The following is a 20,272-nucleotide window of genomic DNA, read 5'->3' as shown; positions in this document are numbered from 1 at the left end:
GTCACACGGTTAAACATGTTATAGCAGTTCATATTAGAGCTAGGCGATATATTGAGATTCAAGATATACTGAGTTTTGTTTTTTGACGACTTAGAAAATTACAATATCACCTATATTTGTATCTCTTTTTAAAAAAACAAAAAACAATATACCTGATTTATTCAGAAATACAATTTTATATAAAATAAATTTGAATGTGTTAATATGCTGGTAGTTTAGTTGAAAGCTTTGTTGTAGTCCAGGTCAGGGGTGTCCAATGTTTTTTCACCAAGGGCTACATATGAAAAAATACACCAACAGTGGGGCCACTTACCCAAGGTAAGGCATATAGTCCCTGGTTTACTTAAGTAAACAAAATCAATAAGCTACAACACTGCTTTTCATGAACGGGATTTGTATAATTTTTAGATTTTATTTTATTTTTGTTGTTCATTCACAAAACGGCTGCCTCTAATTGCCTCTGGATGGTGGTCCACCTGTATGAGGAAGGGATGGGGATTAAAAAAAAAAAAAAAAATCTATATTATATATTTCGAGTTTGTTGTGCAATTAAGTTTGGCTTGTTAACAGATCAACTAATATTTGTTTTGAAAAATACTATAAACATAAAATTATTGATGCCAACCAAAAATGTTAAAAATGAAACTTTGTAGCCTATATTAACAATATGCACTCATTCTTATCGAAGTCTCTTGAAAAGGAGTTAAATAAATCCAACATTTTATCTATCCATCTTTCATATTTCTTCTTTCTAATAAAAAGTGAAATGAACAATCTGCAGTCATTCTTGGATGTGTTTTTAATAGCAGTCAAATCAACAAAAAACAAAAAAATGTATGATGATTTTTTACATTATTTATTTTTTAAATAAAAAGTGCAGTTAACAATATGCAGTATTTCTTGTCAAAATGTCTTGAATACATATCAAACAAAAACATTTTTTTTTTTTTAAATCATCTTTCATATTTTGCATACTCAATACACACCATGGTAAAAAATACATTAAAAATGAGCACGCCGTAGACTATTTTTTGCCCATCGACTGTCAAAATACAGCTGGGCGGCTCACTGGCAGTGCAGCCAAGTTTCATGCTTGGGCCATAGTCCAGTATATTCTTGGAACTTGCCACGGGCCAATTAAAAATGAATAGTGGGCCGCAGTTGGCCCACGTGCCGTAGTTGGGACACCACTAGTCTGCTGGAGTACTGAGATGTCCATCAGGAGTTCACTTTGGACTGGCAGGATCCATTCTGCAGCAAAACATGGACAAAGTTTCAAAAGTTTGATCAGTGCTTGAGCAAAATGTACAGTAATGAACAAAACCTGTTGTCAAAAACAGGTCCAATGATAAATTATTTAAGTAGTAAGTTTGCAGTTCTTAAATCTATTTATGTAAAAGTGATACATTCACAACACAGCCCTAATTATAATCATTATTTGTGTTACAGTGTATTTAAGTTTCCCATTGATTTATCAGAACTTGGAGTCAATGACTGAATGTGACAGTGATCAGACATCATGTTATAGTGTCAGTTTCCTTCATTGTATGAAACTACTCACCTGGACAATGAACCTGAGCTAGACTGATTAAGATTTGCGTTTTCTGTCCATCTTTTGCTAAATTGATCAATACCCTTGCTTACCTCTTATTGAATCTTTAGGTGCAGACATAATTGAAGATGGTGAGAGCCTCGTACAGAGGGTGTGATGTTTAGGGAAACCAAAGAATTCATACAGGCGTCATCATTTCTGCCAGAAGACTCACAGCAACGTTGGCAATGAAGCTTTCATTGTGGACTGGCTAGATCCCTTCTGCATTCAGAGCGAAAACAACAAAAAGGGCATACACCATAAATAATAACTATGACAAAAACAAGACAAGAAATTAAAAGAAAATAAGTGAAAAACAAGTTTGTGCTGCTTTCCATACGAGTGATGACTGATACATCGGCCGGCTGATATTAATGGCCGATGTGGGCTGGTGCGTTCGCCGATCCGCATTATATACAAAGAGCAGAAATGTTTTTTACTTGATCTTGTTCTACATCACCTGTTTTTAATATTTGTTAAATATTTTTTACTTGTCGTTCTACCTCACCTTTGTTAATTTCAATAAATGTTTGTTCTTTTAAAATTGAGACTCGTACCATTTGTCATCATCATTGTGTAATTTCCATGATGTAAATCCCTATTCCATACTAGGGATTGACCGATATGGGTTTTAAGGGTCGATGCAGATTTTTTTTCCCATCAGCCTTAGCCGATGACTGATACGGACTGCTGATTTTCTTGAGCCGATATTTGAAGCCGATACTACTTTTGCTCCCTCAATTTACGTCATAAAAATTACACAACGATAACAAATGGTACGAGTCTCAATTAAAAAATGAACATTTATTGAAATTAACAACAGTGAGTTAGAACGACACCAAGTAAAAAATATTTAACAAATAATAAAAACAGATGACTTAGAACAAAAAGTAAAAATCATTTCTGCTCTCTGTAAATAATGCAGATCGGCGAACGCAGCAGCCCACATCGGCCAATGTCGATACACGTAAAAAACGCAAAAATCGGCCGATGTATCGGCCTATCACTAATTCATACGCCCCTACAACACTGACAGAACATTCAGGACCAAGCCAGCTGACCTCCACACCACCCAACCTCCTCAGCCTGAGTGTACAACCATTAGTCAGCATATCTGCTGACATGGTCAACTGCTGTCATCACCATTTAATATAGTTTGTGCAATGCTGGAAAGTTGAATTAACAGTTCAGTAATAGGCTAAGCTACTTCTCAAGTATCATTATTTAGACGTTAAGCTTTATACAATGACATAAGTAGTCGTTTGCTTCAGGCTGAGATTTATCCAAACTACTTAAATATTATTATTTTTTTACTTCCTGGTATAAGTTAATTTAAATAATGTGCATGCCTTAATGTATTATAATAAAACATTTAATCAAAGATACATTAGTTGATTGTGGTAATTTTAGCTGAATGTTTTTCAACAATATGATTAAACATACGGTGTAATAGTTAGGCAAGTGTCAAAAGGGTAAAACAAAAAAAATCTACCTAATGCTACAAATAACGTAACCTTGAACCTTGAATGTATAAAATGAATAGTTGAATTTTTTTTTAATTTTACTTTGGTAGTGACAAAATTCTAGATTTTTGGGGGCACACAACCAAGCTAGAAAATAGTGAAGATTTCTAATGTATACATAATTTTGATTTTAGATAAATGAGCAAAAATACTTACAGCCTGTGAATCTATTGAAAAATACAGCAGTTTAAGACATAACCACAGAGCCTAAAATGCACAGACTACATATTACAATCAAATGACTAAATACACAGTCAATAACATTAAGAGTTAGACCATCCAAGTAGTCAAAATGGTAAAATACTGTACATACCAAATATTTCCAGCTAAGGTTTTATTCCATCTTCATCATGTTTTTCCCGCCGTTGTCTTGACACAGTTTCACCTGTCACTCTCCTCTGATGCTGTTCACAAAAACAAAACCGTAATATTGTGAAGAGAGGAAAATTAATTTGAAAATTTGCCTTAAACGTGCCATACTTGGTACATGTCTGCTTGCAGTCAGCTTCATTACGCCTAAATAAACGTGGTTCATTCCGATGCAGTTTACAATGAGGCACGTAGTCCCTTAATGACTGAACTACTTTACCACATAAACTTTGGTAATTCATCCTTAACAAATTAAGCACATCAAATCATCACAGAAGTTAATCACGGGCAATGCTTTCCTCGCCACAGTAATGCTAACTCAATAAACTTATCTATCATAGCTGTGCTGGTGGGTTTTTATAACAGATATAATTTGAAGTCACATGTACTCACCTCACGAGTTAATTTAAAGCTGACAGGATGTCTAAAAAGTCCAAAGATGCTGTGGTCCGAGCAGCTAAAATGGCGCTGGTACGAATTCAAAACTGTGTCCGTAGGCGAGGTCATCAGGTGTCCAGGTAAAAAGAGCGGTCTGTACACGTCTCAGCAACGAGCCACGCTATTGGTCTTTGTCAGATGACGTGTTCTTCTGCTTCTTCTTCTTGTTTTTTTTTTTTTTTTTTTTTTTTTTTTTTTTTTTTTTGGCGAGTGGCACCTAGTGTTGCAGGCGCACTACCGCCACCTACTGTATTGGAGTGTACCTTAAACTGAGAGGACCCATCTAACTTTAAATTAAAACACTTAAGGTGGTCTGATAATATAGCGTGAGACATAACAGAACATAAAGTTGTTTTTAAATAAAAATTAAGAAACGATTATTCAAATCAATTTTATTCAGCAACCTTAAACTTTATTTTAAACATTTTTTGCTGTTGACTTTTTTTTATGAAAAGGTTAACAATGATATACTGCAGACCAAACTATTAATGTGCATATCAGTATCTGAATTTAAAAAATAAATTAAAAAAAGATAAAATTTTATTGTCTTTTGCTGCTGATATTTGCCTTTTTAATAGTATTTACTGGTGGTATTTTTTTACAGTGGACCCTATTTTTTAACATTTTGCTTCTGTAAAAATAAAGGTTTTTGTTTGCTTAGTAATCAACAGATTTATACTGTAAATTCTAATGTGCACAACCCCATAAGATGTAGTTTTGCCCAAATAATGCCGTAAAATCTAAGGTTTTCAAACATTTTTTTTTTCCATTACGATATTTACTTTTAAAATGTACGTATATTCATTTGTTTCTACAGAAAATTTTTATCATTTCAACATTTTATTACAGTAAAAAATAAAGTTTTGTCCAGTTTCACAATTAACTGTTATTCGATGTATTTAATACAGTAAAAGGACGTTTTGGGTTTTACGCTATTTTACTGTTTACTTTTTTTTTTTTTTACAGTGCAGAAGCTATCACTTTGAATCTTCACTTTCTGACACAGACGAGCTCGTAAACTGTTGTTTACCGTAGGAATCGTCCCATTAGTTCATCACTGAACAGTTTACTGTTGGTTACGCGTAATTTATTACAATATCTCTGTCTACATAGATAGATATAAGTCTTTCACAAGGTAAGTTATCGATCTATGTTCACTTTAGTGTTTGGTGGCTGGCTAACGGCTGTAGTTTCATGTTAGCTGCATTGTCTGATTGGAACCACACTGTAAACCTGAATAAGTTACCAGAACTCAAAAAAATGAAGGCAATTGATAGCCTCAATATTTTTTAAGTTGATTAACTTAAAAGTCAAAATTTTCCAGATCCTAAAAGGTTGGATCACTGGGTATGTGTACTTTCTGAAAACAGTTACATTAAAGTGCTCCATGAATTATTATTGTTTTTTGTTTTTTGTTTTTTTTAAATAATCCCTGTTTGAATAATAGGACTTGATCATTCTTAGCATGTAATTTCTTAATTATATTAAGTTGTACTTAAGTTGTGTTTGCAGAACATGTTACACCAACTTGACATCATTAAGTTAGTAATATATATATATATATATATATATATATATATATATATATATATATATATATATATATATATATATATATATATAAATTTCATTACTTTCAATGTCCGGGTTTACAGTGTGTTATTTGACCTCTTTAAGATGCTCCCTTCATTATTCTCAGGTTATTGTTCTTCCTCTAGATTTCAGATCTATTTTATTTTTATAATTATGAAAAACAATTTAAATTTTGAAAAATATTTTTTGTTGTAGTATGATCAACATGACCTCTTTGATGTTTGGACATAATTTCATTAGTGTAAAGTAAATTAGAGTGAAGTTATTGAATTTTACTACCAATAGAAAAATCATTTCAAATTATGAAAAAGGTTTTTTTTGTTTTGTTTTTTTTTTTGTGTCAAACCAAGTGTTGTAGTATGATAAACAGAACCACTTTGATGTTTGGAATGAATAAGAATATCGGATTACAAATCAACCAGCAGTCAGGAGCCTCCATGCACTGCCATGAATTACACATTAGCCAAATCTAAGACTAGCCATGGTTACAGATTATTATTATTTTTATTTAATTACAAATTGTTTCTGAACAACATATAAAATTCAGAGAATTTTTGCTGTAGGGCTAAATTGTATGTGACATTACATCGTTGGTTTCCAACTTTTTTTGGGTCGTGACCCCATTTTAATATCACACATTTTTGGCATCTCCAGAGACTCTTTTTACTTTCTTTCTCAAATTAACTTGTGATAATGTTTGTTATAGCCAGGATTAGGGCACAAAGTGACAAGATGTGCCAGCTCAGATATTTTTGTACTGCATTTTATTTGAACTAGATTTATATTTGGGAAAGTTTTCTATTTTCTATTGCAAACTTTAATGACTAATTCAGTTATATTCCTGAATCAAGTCAAAATGCTGCTTGTTTTTATGTTATTGTAAATGTGTTATTCACTTGTGAATGACTAGATATTGATATTGATAAATTGACATTGATAGTCCATTTTAACATTTACTATTTAGCCAGAATTGCCAAATTTTGCCTACAATTTTGGGTGCACGGTGGTGTAGTGGTTAGCATGTCCGCCTAGCAAGAAAATCCTGGGTTTTAAGGGGTAGACCATGGTCCTTTCCTCGTGGAGTTTGCATGTTCTCCTCGTGCATACATGGGTTTTTTTCTCCGGGTACTCCAGCTTCCTCCAGCAATCCATAAACATGACTGTTAGGTTGACTGGAGTCTCTAAAATGCCCATTAGGAGTGAGTGTAAGTGTGAGTGGTTGCCTGTGTGTCTGTGTGTTTCCCTGCAATGAACTGGTGCCCTGTCAAGATTGTACCATCGCCTAACGCCCAATGAGAGCTGGAGAGCAGAACTCCGCACCCCTGAAAAAATGAGCAAGCGTGTCAGAAAACGGATGAATGGATAGATAAATGAATAAATATTAAACAAAAATAACTTCAAACTAAAAAAAATATCATCCACAAATACAACTAAACATACTACTGATTACGGGACCATGAAAAGTTTGTGAACCTGCTCTGCTATTTGCTCATATGGGTTCATTGGGTTGCCTCTCTGCTTTATTGTTGCCCCATTGCTGGATGCACCTCTGTTAGTTGCATTTATTGTTGCTCTTCCATAATTGCTTTGCACATTGCCTAGCTCTGCAAGTTGTCCTTCTTTAGGCGCCCATCGATAGTTACCTGACATGTAGTTGTCATTCTGTATTTGCCACTCTTGCCTTTCTCTAGTTGCTTCTCTGGAGTTGTTTTTCGAAAGTTGCCTTTCTCTCGTTGGTTATCTGTAGTTGCCTATCAGTAATTGCATTTCTATAGTTGCTTCTCTGCAGTTGCTTATCTGTAGTTAACTTTCTCTAGTTGCCTATCTGTAGTTGTCATTCTGTAGTTGCCTTTCTCTAATTGCTTCTCTGTAGTTGTTTTTCTATAGTTGCCTTTCTCTCATTGGTTATCTCTAGTTGCCTATCTGTAGTTGCCTTTCTCTAGTTGCATTTCTCTAGTTGCCTATCTGTAGTTGCATTTCTCTAGTTGCTTCTCTGCAGTTGCTTATCTGTAGTTGACATTCTCTGGTTGCCTATCTGTAGTTGCCTTTCTCTAGTTGCTTCTCTGCAGTTGCTTATCTGTAGTTGACATTCTCTGGTTGCCTATCTGTAGTTGCCTTTCCCTAGTTGCTTCTCTGTAGTTGTTTTTCTATAGTTGCCTTTCTCTCGTTGGTTATCTGTAGTTGATTATCTGTAGTTGATTATCTGTAGTTGATTATCTGTAGTTGATTATCTGTAGTTGATTATCTGTAGTTGATTATCTGTAGTTACATTTCTCTAGTTTTATCTCTAGTTGCTTCTCTCTAGGTGCCTATCTGTAGTTGCCTATCTGTAGTTGCCTTTCTCTAGTTGCTTCTCTGTAGTTGTTTTTCTATAGTTGCCTTTCTCTCGTTGATTATCTGTAGTTGGTTATCTGTAGTTGGTTATCTGTAGTTGATTATCTGTAGTTGATTATCTGTAGTTGATCATCTGTAGTTACATTTCTCTAGTTTTATCTCTAGTTGCTTCTCTGTAGTTGCCTTTCTCTAGTTGCCTATCTGTAGTTGACTTTCTCTAGTTGCCTATCTGTAGTTGCCTTTCTCTAGTTGCCTATCTGTAGTTGCCTTTCTCTAGTTGCCTATCTGTAGTTGCCTTTCTCTAGTTGCCTATCTGTAGTTGCCTTTCTCTAGTTGCCTATCTGTAGTGGCCTTTCTCTAGTTGCCTATCTGTAGTGGCCTTTCTCTAGTTGCCTATCTGTAGTTGCCTTTCTCTAGTTGCCTATCTCTAGTTGCCTATCTGTAGTTGCCTTTCTCTAGTTGCCTATCTGTAGTTGCCTTTCTCTAGTTGCCTATCTGTAGTTGACTTTCTCTAGTTGCCTATCTGTAGTTGCCTTTCTCTAGTTGCCTTTCTCTAGTTGCCTATCTCTAGTTGCCTATCTGTAGTTGCCTTTCTCTAGTTGCCTATCTGTAGTTGCCTTTCTCTAGTTGCCTATCTGTACTCGTTGCCTTGTCGCCAGTTTCTTCTCCGTGTGATGGGACTCCTCGTGGATGCGGGAGTTTCCGAACCAATCAGAGGAGACTACCCCCGTGACGTCAGCACACCGCTGTGCTGGGGTGTCGCTCTCCATCCATTAGCAGGCTAGTGTGCTATATGTTGCTATCATGACTCGCTATGGTCGCCTAGAGTCTTCTTTAAAGTAAACAGTGGCTCTGAATGAGTCGGAGCGCTGCGGCAGCATGGAGGCTGTTGTTGGGGCTTCACACAGTGACAGGAGCCGCATTGGCGCTGCGACGAAAGGTGAGAGTCGCGGTTATCCCGTGAGTTAGCTTGTTTATAAGACCACCGCTCACACAGGGGGATTAGCTTCTTAACAGCTCACCAGTTGTTTGCTATTTATGACCAGCTATAGCTACGACATTGTGGATGTAGTTGAATTAGCTAAATTAGCATTGTTGTGATTTAGCCTCGGGCTGATGCTAGCTGCGTTTGATAGTTTTTTTTTTTTTTTTTTTTTTAATTGTTCCAGGTTATATTAGGGCTGAACGGTTCACGGAGGGCATGGGGGTCGATCTGTGGGTTGCTTTGATCCTGAACTCCTGTGTTTTTGACAGTTGCGTTTCCAGTGAGGAGGCTGTAGCTGAGAGCTCTCAGGATGAGTGGAACTGGAGAGCACGCAGACATCCTGTCAGTGGCAGACGTGGTGAGGGACAGATGGAAAGTGGTATGTATCAACACATGCAGGATAAATCACAAAATAATAACCATGCAAAAACCATCTTCACACATGTTGGATGACGATGATGATGATGAGTTCTTCCTCTTTTCCTCAGACGAGGAAGATTGGAGGTGGTGGCTTTGGGGAGATCTATGAAGTCCTGGACCAGCTGAGTCAGGCCACTGTCGCCCTAAAGGTCGAGTCCGCCCAGCAGCCCAAACAAGTCCTAAAGATGGAGGTAGCTGTGCTGAAAAAGCTACAAGGTAAGGGATTCTGCAGTGATTCTCTGTAGGTTTTCTGTGTAAATGTATCAGTTCCTCTAAGATCATATTGATTATTTCTAATTTGGAACATTTCCTGGAGTGCTTTTGGCAGAAGGATACTTTTTGACTTTAAGGTGTATAGCTTAGCACTAAATCCTAGAATTTTAGTGTTTGCAGATGAATATATTATTTGTTGGTTCATTGTAAGTTTTGTAAGTAATTGCTTTTTTTCTGTAATAATATATACTTCCCCCCATACCTTTATGTAGGGCATAACTAAAGAGCAGTAGAGCAAACTCTTTTCATTTAATGTATATCTTTGTTTAGATATTAATGCTATTGCTTTCGTACTTTGGTTTGGATATTATACATATGCGATTTCCAGTTCAGTTTGAATAAAAAAACATTTTTATATTAATTTCCAACATTGAAATATCAATTTCCAAGTAATTTAAAATAAGATGCATGTGCATATGATTTTTTTTATTACTTCAGAAATGTAATAACTTTCAAGACACACAAATAAGATCAGTGAAAAGTTTGAAATCGGCAAACCATTAGAAATATTAGAAACAGTAGAAATGCCTTGGGACTCGGAATTTCAACTTCAAAAATTTGCCGCACAAAACGTTCCGCACGTGTCGCAGGATCAAAAAATGTCTCCATTCGCTTCATATGCGCATTTGAAGCAAAGCACCGCCCACCAGCGACACATCCCACTCGGTGAGTTTCACTGCCTGCTGAACCGAGGAGCTGTACTCCTTTTTCTCCTCTCATAAACATAATGATAATCTGGACGTATCCGGTGTGATCGCAGCATTAGGATCACGCAGAAATCATGAAAGACAACATTACAGGAGCTTTAACATGTCCGTTCACAACATCAGCCTCCTTTTTTACTGGGACAAAACATTGTTAAACCTTTAATTACATGCACAAAATCTTGCGTGGTTGTGTAATGCTTCTGCCGTGACATGCCACCAAGTACAATGATCACCAGTTCAACTAATACACCAACAGCTAATCCTTTGTGCCAGTGCCTTTTGAGATTTTCATGAAGTCATAACATATAAAAAACACACTTTAGATGAAGCTCTGCATGCATTTTCAGTCACAGAAAAATACGATCGCTAGTTGAATCGTAGCACAAGATTTTGAACGAGATAATTCGCGAAGTTGGACATATTTCATCTGTTTGCTACTCTTGCTAGACTTTCCGTCACCCATCTTCCATCAGTAAATGTGTGATATTTAACCGAAAACATGGAGGTAAATAGAGAGAGAGGGGGAAAAACACAGTTTTGGGTTGTTTTTCCTGTTTCAGAACATGAATTCTGTGTTTCCCGTCTGTTTTCCAGAATCATAGAAAATTAGAGTCCCTAAATTCCTTGTGTTTCTTGTGCTAGGCTAAACCAGATGTCCTGTTAATGTTTGTTCGTGTTTTTCTGTGACAGGAAAGGACCACGTGTGTCGCTTCGTTGGCTGTGGAAGGAACGATCGATTCAACTATGTTGTCATGGAGCTCCAGGTAAGATCTATAGATTCCCAGCCTGTGGAGTTTCTCCTTCATCTTGTTCTTTTATGAGATGTAACATTTAACACTTGGTATTTGTCTAAAGGGGAGAAATCTGGCGGATTTGCGTCGAACAATGGCTCGCAGCACTTTTTCCATTTCCACAACTTTGAGACTCGGCAAGCAGATTCTGGAAGCTATCGAGAGCATCCATTCTGTGGGTTTCTTGCACCGTGACATCAAACCAGTAAGTTGACCATTAGCTTAAAGAGTAAGCAAACCCCTGCCTTCTGCTGACCTGCCACTAGGAGGGAAATTAAAAAAATGCTTTGATTGTGGGCGTTACTGCTGTAGCAGTAAGACACACCCACTCAGATAGCCTGGTCACTGTGCACAGAGACAGAAGGAAATACACACAATGATGTGTCTGTACACACACACATACCGAGTTCATAAGCTGAAATTTGTCACTACAACTACAGGCACACACAATCACCATGTGAAACAGACACCACTCAGGGGCCTGTTCTCCCACCACCCCGTGCACATAGAGAGACGGACACGCACGTCCGCACACATGCAATAGACGGGAAAACGCACACTATGTGTCTGTAAATACACACATAGCTTTATGAGCTCTCTGATTAGCACAGAATCTGCTCTACATAGAAGCACAGAGTCAAAAACATCACCGCAGAAACACACGGAGCATTAGACTTCCTTATTTACGCTGTCAATCAATGCACAGTGAGGGCTTTGATTGGAGGAAACCCTCTCCCTTCTCTCAACTTTTATAGGAGGGGTAGGGCCAACATTTAAAGTGATGACGCAGGGGTTTCAAGAGCTTACCGTTCAACCAATAGCAAAATTCAATTTTAATAGCCGGCATTCAACCCTTAGTGGCCAGTATACCGGACATTTTACAGCTAAATACGCAAAATTAAAGTACTTTTACTAAAATGTGAAGAGTGGGACGAGGATGTATATAGCAGAAAAAAGTTGGTTTTGGGTGTACTTACTCTTTAAAGTTCTCTTTTCTCACATGTTTATTTCATCCCCATCACTTTGTACCATACTTGTTTTACTACATGTGTTTTTGTTTTATTTACAGTCAAACTTTGCGATGGGGCGACTGTCCACTACCTGCAGATGTTGCTATATGCTTGATTTTGGTTTGGCCCGGCAGTTCACCAACTCCAGCCAAGAAGTTCGCCCAGTAAGTACTTGGCTGCACTTCCTGAAAATAATGTGTTGGCTTTTAATTAAAAAAAAAAAACCTCCATTCTAATGCTTTTCTGGTCTGTTTCAGCCTCGTCCTGTTGCAGGTTTCAGAGGGACTGTGCGATATGCTTCAGTAAATGCTCACAAGAACAAGGTGAGTTTTGACCATGAACTAATATATAAATACTCGGGATGTGAATCTTCCAACAACTTACGATACAGTTCCAGTTCTTGATTCAAACTGATTCTTGATTCACAATTAGCACTCTTACCCTTGCCAAATGTAACATTTCTATGTCACTTAATAGTAGTTTTGAAAACAATAAAATAAATTCTCATTTTATCAATACAGAAAAATAAATGTTTAACTGTTCAATTTTTGTTGAATTAAGTAAACATGAATACCCACTTATTAGCCTCGAAAGTAAACATTTTAAGAACATTTAAAAGTATATATGAAAATAAAATATGACATTTAAATACCTGTGATGTTTATCAGCAGATTCAAATATAAATAATGACTACATATCAATTTTATGAGGCCACAAAAGTAAACAGAGTACTAACTTAGGGAACATAAAGTTTAGTAAAGTGATGGAGTGTATGTTGGTGAGATGGTAGCAACAGCTGTTTGGCTTTTTTTTTTTAGCTCCGGATGACGCCGTAAAATGTGGGTTGGGACATTTCAAGTTTTCCCAAAGTACTGCATAAGCGCTGAGATGGCTTGAAAAACATCTTTTAAAAAAATTGATTCTTGAAAATTTTGATGAATAAGAATCGCGATTCGGACGTGAATCGATTTTCTTAATAAATACTGTATTTCCTCTAAAAGAAAGGCAGATCTTGGACAGAATTCTGTATTGAAATGGTTGTTTTCTCGTGGATGACAACAGTATGGCAAACATTTTATTATGTCAATGCCTTTTCTTTTTTTTATTAATGCTTTTTTCAATCATTTTTTTGTCATGAGCTCTTTAAATAACTGTTTGATTTTGACACAGGGTGTTGGTTTTTGCCAGCTTAGTTTTTTCTTAGCAGTAAAGGCATTTTTTTTTAATGGTTACGTTTCATTAGATTGCAGCTCTTCTGGACTGTACATGGTTGTTCTACATTTACATGTACATACCTATCTGAGGGCAAACCTTTATCAAAATGTAATATGTGAAATTAAGAATCATTATTTTTGACATTGTGTGTTTGAATTTGCAGGAAATGGGTCGTCACGATGACTTGTGGTCGCTCTTCTACATGCTGGTTGAATTTACTGTCGGTCAGCTCCCATGGAGAAAAATTAAAGACAAAGTATGCATTCCTGGTTTTGCCATTATGACCAACCCAATGTTGAGCTTAAGCACTCAGATATTTCTCTTCTCTCAGGAACAAGTTGGAAATCTAAAAGAAACGTACGACCACCGCCTCATGCTGAAGCACCTTCCCTCTGAGTTTAACACTTTCTTGGATCACATCACGACCCTGGACTACTTCACCAAGCCCGACTATCAGGTCAGCCGTCTCTTGTTTTGTCGTTTTTGCACACGCCGCATTTATTCCTCCTCTCTGTTCAAATGCTGACGCGTGTGCTTTGTGTTCTGTGTGTTATAGCTCCTGATGTCAGTGTTTGAGAGCGCTATGAAGAGCCACAATGTGCTGGAGAATGACCCGTATGACTGGGAGAAATGTGACACTGAGGACATGCTGAATATCACTGCTGCCACAACCACAGCTCAGCAGCTCACTCGCCTCACTCCGGCTTACTTAGGGTATGAAATAATCACAAACCATACACTGAATTTATTAGGAAAATCAAGATTATTGTCATCTGTGATGCTGCCGCACAGCTTATTTTTCAAACATTACAAGGGGATGTATTATTACACAGCGATGAGACTTTTTATAGCAGGAATTGTGCACAGTCAGAGGTCCCGGTGAAATAGCAGCTGTATATTGTGTGTTGGAAACGAGCCTCTGGGTGACCTTGCCTCTCTTTCACAGCATGGCCAATGCTTCGGTGCTGCCGGGCGAGCTGCAGAGGGAGAACACAGAGGATGTCCTACAAGGGGAGCGCCTCAGTGACGCAGACAACTGCCCCCCCATCCCCACACCCACCACCCCAGGCGCAGACGTGTGGGAAGAGATGGATCGCAACCGGAACCTTAAACTTGCTCAGCCGATGATGACGAGGAAGGTCAGGGTAATGTATTTTACTGTCCTTTATTGTTAAACCAATCATTTTAACACTATCTTTAAATCACCTCCCATCAAAATGTATCAGAGGATTGGACACTCAAACACATTGCTAGAACTTTAACTCCTAACTTTACATTTGATGGAAAATGTACATACAGTGGCTGCTTGATTCAGAATGGTTGATCCCATTGAAGTTAGGAGTAGGGATGCACGGAAACTGAAACGCCGAAATAAATTATTATGCAAATTATTAATCCCATTGCATTTATGGGTGTAAATGTGTACTAACCTCACTAAAATCAAAGCATTGCAATTGTATAAATTAATATTAATGCTTCAAAGAATTAATCAATTAGCCCAATATGCACAACTGTAACAACCCTTTGCACTCTCAGCGACTTTTCCCCACCCCTTCCATTTTCCTACCCTGACTCCCTCTTCCCTGTTCCTTTCCCCCTCACCAAGGTGTAACACTGCCCTCTCTTTTTATATTCTCCCTTTAATAAAGTGTTTTTCACCCTTCCTGAGGTAGTGGTGGTCATAAATGTGCAATAAAATAAATGCATTTATTTAATTGCAATAATAAAACATGCATAGCTGTTGCAAAGTGATTGCACTACATGTAGTGTTGACCTTCGACAGCATGTGCAGACGAGGCAAAAAAGAAATAAATAAAAGAAAAAGGAAGATCATATTTTTATACACTAAACAATGACATTCCATCAATGCACAATATAAAATAAAAACTTGTCCCTACTCATAGATTAAATAAAAAACAGCCGCTCTGTTAGTTGGCGCGTTTCCAAACAAGCACGTGTCATCACAACATCCTGTTACAGTGAAAATGGCCCAAAAGTTCATTTTCGGTTTTTGGCCGGAATTTCTGTGCATCACTAGTCAGCAGTGTTTTGCATTTGCCTTCAGTTGAATATTTACAAGAGAGGAAATGCTCTCAGGCAGCATCGATGCGTCAGCTCCACTCCTTTAGTGGCCACAAATGGGTTTTACGAGTTTCTAAATGTATCGTCCACTGGCAGAGGAGGACATCCAGGTCTGCTTATGAGGAGTCAGCTTTTTGATTAGTGGGAAGATGGTTTTTTATTTAAGTGCTGCACATCTGGGTGTTTATGTAATGCAGACAACTATCTGGTGAGAAGAAAACCGTCTGACTGATCACATGCACATAAAAGATGTTCAGATCCATCTTTTTTACAATAAAACAATGAAGGCTACTCTTATATGTAAAGCTCTGAAGGTTGACTGTAGTTACTAACATTTAAAAAGGTTTAGTCTGTTTGAACGAAAAGTGTTTCTCTCTAATATCTAATCTATTTTTCCTCCTTTCAGGTGGTGAGTGAGGATGAACACAGTCAGAATCAGGGGAATCAGAGCCCCAACACTGGCTCTGTGCAGAGCTCACCCAGACGAGTGCGATCAGAGACCATGTTCCTGGACCGGGCTGCACCACTGCTCCGCAGGATTAGGCACAGCCAGAGCCTGGCTTTTGAAAAAAGACTCACCCCGGAACCCAAGCCCACCATCGAGAGATTCCTCGAGGCATAGTCAGTACATTTTTACAAAACGCAGTCTTTACTTTTCTTTTAACTGACATTAGAAGTAAAATTGTTTTGTTCTTTTGTAGTTTGGGGAAACAACGGCCAATCCGTCCTCACGTTGGGGAGAAAAGTATCCCTGAAAAGGGGCAGCAAACGCCCTCCTGCAACGAGGAGCACTCTGGCATATTGACCCCCGACCCAGAAGAGGGTGCTGTGAGCAGTGGATTTGTTGCTGTGAACTTCAGCCCTGTGCCTCAGGAGGGGGACTCTCAGGAGTGGGTAATGCTGGAGTTGGAACAAGGTAGCGGCTCTGGAGGAGGGAAGCATTCTGCAGACGCTCTGAACGAGATCAAGGCCGAGGCCCACGTCACCGCTGAACCTGAGGACCAGAACCAGAACCACTCCTCAGAGCCACAGGATGGACAGTCCACTGCAGCGCCCTCCAGCCCCGTCCTGTCCCACATGGCAGTGCCCGGCACATGGTTACTGAGCCACAGGAGGCTGCCAGGGATGCTGGGACAAATGGGAAGATCTCAGCTGGAACAGGTAGGAGTCACTAAAGCACCTGTGTCAAACTCACGGTCCGGGGGCCAAATCCGACGCTTTGGAGCTTCCAATTTTGTCCCGCAGGAGAAAGTAAAAATGACGGCGTCATTGTGTAAATGTCAACAATATTTTCCCGGTGCTTTTATCGCATCATTTTTAATCTTAAACTGTTATCATCGTTCTTGCGAAATTTTTTAATTTTCCTCAAATTATCGAATAACATTTTCCTTAATTAATTAGAAATTGCTCGCAAATCAAGGAAATTTAAAGTGAAGATCCTGTTGGGACTGATATTTGTTACTAATTGCTTGGATATAGTTAGTTTTTTACATATTTTGTATTTTATATATACGTATAAGTGCAAACTAGGGCACAATATTGATAATAATAATAATGATCAACTTGCTCGGTATTTGGCCCCTGAACTAAAATGGGTTTCACACTCCTGCACTAAAGGTTGAATTTTATTGAACTTGTAGGGAAAATGTATCCCAGGCTTTACATTGAACCTACTTTCATTTTCCCTGACAGTCTTCCAGCTTTGCACCACAGTCCCCAGTCCAGGAGAAGTCTGAGGCGATACCTCTAGAGGCACCGTCGGATAAAGCTGATGATCCCACTGAGGAAATCACAAAGGATGCAGAGAGGATGAAGGAAGGGCTGGGGGCAAGTCCAGCAAAGGGATCCACAGCTCATCTCACCACCGATAGAGACCCCGAGAGTGATTCTGGCCTTCCTGACCGCTCCTCGGAGCCCAATCAGCAGCCTCCAGGTGACACGGCGGGTGGTGCTATGGAGAGCACCGTCTCCTCCTCTCCGCCTCCAGTGCTGCTGAGAAGAAGAGACTCGCCATCTTCCTCCAAACTCAGTCGAATCCCCGTCCGAGACCCCTCCAACCCCCTGGATTCACCCAGCAGAGACTTGAACTTAGAGAGGCGTCACCGCTGGAGCAGTCCAGTCCCCGGCTCCCCCACTCACTCCCCCTCTCCATCTCTGTCTTGTGACAACCTTCCATGTGCTTTCCCCCGAGACCGACTCCCATCAGAGCGCGGCTCCAGGTCCGACTGCATGGGAGAGGACCCCCTATCCCTCTCCTCCTCATCGGGGAGCAGAAGTAAGATCCCACGACCCGTGAGTGCCACGTTTGTGGCCGAGCAGCTCACCAGCAGATTCCTGCCTCGACCCCCTCCTGGGAAACCCCCCATCCGCCCATGTGTTGATAACAGGTAGGAGCCTCTGCAGCTCTGCTACAAATGTGTAAATCTGAGCTCATCTGAACAGGAGATTAATTATTATTTGTAAATGTTTCTCTAGCATTTTAAACAAGGGAAGAACATATGTTATTTTAAACAAACTAACGTAATGTGTCGTCATTAGTATGAAGGGAAAAAAGGTATTTTAGAGCAGCCAGGAGTAAAAAACCAACATCCTTGCTTTACATTGAGAGATGGTTGTTGCCATTTTGCTCAAATCTGCACATATGTTCAGGATTGGGGTCAATTATAAATGTAATCGTGTAATTGATAATAAATTACAATTATGACGTAATTGTAACTGGAAAATTCTGTTACTGTTGTAATCATACTTGAATTGTAATTTAGTTCAGATAATTCACTTTGCAATTGTAATTGGCATTAACATTCTATACAAACTGTCATTTACAACACTAAACTGGGGAACTATGTTATAGTTTTATGGCGTAGTTAATTATTAAAATGTGTTTCATATCAAGTTTACCTGTCAGTTAGTTTAAGGGTATGCCGACAGAAAGAAGGCTCAGACGCCCACACCAAATACACTAAAATCAATATTTTCATTGATTAGGAAGCCTAACAGCTAACCAAGAGATAAGAAAGAAATTAGATGATAGATAATGTTTTTAGTGTTTTTAACAGCTGATTTATGACATCGTTATCATAAGAGATAACAAAGCTAACGCAAGAGGAAGGTTTATAGGCTTAATTAATAAAGGCTCAGTAATTGTGAATAAATGTAATTCAACTTCAGTAATTGAGAATGTAATTGACTTTCAGTGGGGAAATAATAATTGGAATTTTAATTGTAATTGGAGGAAAAATGCTGGTCAACGTAATTGTAATTGAGTTGTAATTGAACATGGATAATTGAAGACGTAATTGTAATCTAAAAATGTAATTGACCCTGCATTAAACACATCTATCCTTCATGACTCTTTAAATAATACTGATTTTATTAATGTCCTGCTACAGTTTCAGTGGTTAGAGGTTGTACTAAGACAAAAATCTCTCCTCGTTTGTTTTCCAGACGCCGGCGGTTGAGAGTCCGTGCCAGCAGCACCAGTGATGCAGACTTCCTCGCCAGCCTCACCCAGCTGATGCAGGACCGGGGCGGGCTGCTCTTCAGCCCACCACCGCGTCCACGCAGCTCCTCTTCATCGTTGCAGCGTTCCCTAAGCTCCTCCCCCTCCCGCCAGGAGCTCCGCGAGAGCGCGGCACTGCAAGGACGCAGTCGCTCTCCGTCCAGCTTCTCCAGCTCCCCTCCTCCACGCCACGCTCACCTGCAGGAGAGGGCTGGGGGCCAGGGTCCGTGGGGTCACAGCTCCAGAGGGAAGGGCTTGTTCATTGAGGGTAAAGGGAAAGCGACGCGGTGACTTCATCACAGGGGACTGAAGTGGATTGTGCGATTCGTAGCACGACGCTGCCTCACATCCAGTCCCAGGAAGCATGTGTAAATTTGATATTTATTCCAGAGAATGTACTGTATGTAAAGTAAAATGTATGATATGTATTTATTTATTTGTTGGCTGGATGTGTCATTAAGACTTGACATTGTGGCTTTGACTCATATTGCATTGAGGAAGCCAAGGCTCTCGTGTCACATTTCAGCTAACACCCCATGTAGGCCTCCTTTGAAACCAAAAACATGTGATACATGAGGGATGTAAAAATGATGCTAACTGTAGATGTATAGGATCAGCAAAGAACACTAACACGACACCAATTAGTCACAATAGGATCTTTACAGTAGAACATTAAATCAGACCACAGGCAGTATTCAATCATCTAAAGCAGAGGTGTCAAAATCATTTTAGTTCAGGGGCCAAATACGGACCTGTTTTATCTCATGTAGGCCTCAGATTTTAATAGATCACATATCTTGACTTCAAAATTACTCAATTTTATGAAACATTTTTTAGTTGAAATTTAAATGATTTTTTTCTGATTGGTTGTGGGAAATTGCTGCATTTTAGAAGAAAAAAAAAAGAAATAGCTCTTATTGCCACAATCTGCTGATGAAAAAAAATGGCTGTAACCATTCAATATAGGCATGGGAAAATTCCAAGCTCCTGCAAATATTGTGTAGTTTTATTTATAATATGAATTAAGAGAGACTGAGATATCTAAAACTGAATTATTTGGTATAATTTACACTTATTTTCTACTGCGGGCCATATTGGATACTCCAGGGGGCCGGATTTGACCCCCAGGCCTTGAGTTTGACACTGATCTAAAGCTAGTGTCAATGAAGTAATCATTTTTATCTCATCACGTGCTAGTGTACTCTTTGGTTGTTAGAGAATGTTCATCACACAGATGACATCAGCATATTTAGAATGTACATATGAAATGCATTCATATTACAGTATTGTAAACGTGCATGCGTATCATTGCAAATGTTTGTTTTTAATGGATTTTTTTAATTTTTTATTTTTACTATTGGTTAAATGTATATATTCATTCAACTGCTTATTATCAAAAATACATCCCATTATGATCCTGGTCCAGGTTTGCTGTCGTCTTT

General features: G+C 38.6%; 1 protein-coding gene and 1 long non-coding RNA gene across 4 annotated transcripts; one reads left to right on the top strand and one right to left on the bottom strand.

Moving 5' to 3' along the window:
• Nucleotides 1–840: 840 nt before the first annotated feature.
• On the bottom strand, nucleotides 841–4,040 carry LOC114457869 (uncharacterized). Its single transcript, XR_003672964.1, has 4 exons — nucleotides 3,877–4,040; nucleotides 3,428–3,518; nucleotides 1,645–1,813; nucleotides 841–1,251 (listed from the first exon to the last, which is right to left on the bottom strand). It is a non-coding gene; the product is annotated as an uncharacterized LOC114457869 (long non-coding RNA).
• Nucleotides 4,041–4,905: 865 nt separating this feature from the next.
• On the top strand, nucleotides 4,906–20,250 carry ttbk2b (tau tubulin kinase 2b). Of its 3 annotated transcripts, none has more exons than XM_028439952.1 (15): nucleotides 4,906–5,056; nucleotides 9,103–9,212; nucleotides 9,322–9,469; nucleotides 10,924–10,997; nucleotides 11,089–11,229; nucleotides 12,094–12,198; nucleotides 12,292–12,357; nucleotides 13,413–13,505; nucleotides 13,581–13,706; nucleotides 13,806–13,963; nucleotides 14,196–14,394; nucleotides 15,738–15,952; nucleotides 16,033–16,492; nucleotides 17,024–17,718; nucleotides 18,776–20,250. In XM_028439952.1, exons 2-15 carry the CDS (start codon nucleotides 9,144–9,146, stop codon nucleotides 19,119–19,121), a joined length of 2,895 nt encoding a protein of 964 aa, XP_028295753.1. In that variant the 5' UTR covers nucleotides 4,906–5,056; nucleotides 9,103–9,143; the 3' UTR covers nucleotides 19,122–20,250. The 3 variants fall into 3 exon arrangements, with proteins under 3 accessions (XP_028295753.1, XP_028295754.1, XP_028295752.1); XM_028439953.1 differs by lacking the exon at nucleotides 4,906–5,056 and adding an exon at nucleotides 8,582–8,788 and having other exon boundaries at nucleotides 14,196–14,388; XM_028439951.1 differs by lacking the exon at nucleotides 4,906–5,056 and adding an exon at nucleotides 8,582–8,788.
• Nucleotides 20,251–20,272: the final 22 nt, after the last annotated feature.

The sequence above is a fragment of the Gouania willdenowi genome, chromosome 24 (assembly GCF_900634775.1).
Source record: "Gouania willdenowi chromosome 24, fGouWil2.1, whole genome shotgun sequence".
NCBI classification, from domain to species: domain Eukaryota; kingdom Metazoa; phylum Chordata; class Actinopteri; order Blenniiformes; family Gobiesocidae; genus Gouania; species Gouania willdenowi.
This window is presented reverse-complemented; position numbering and strand designations above follow the sequence as displayed.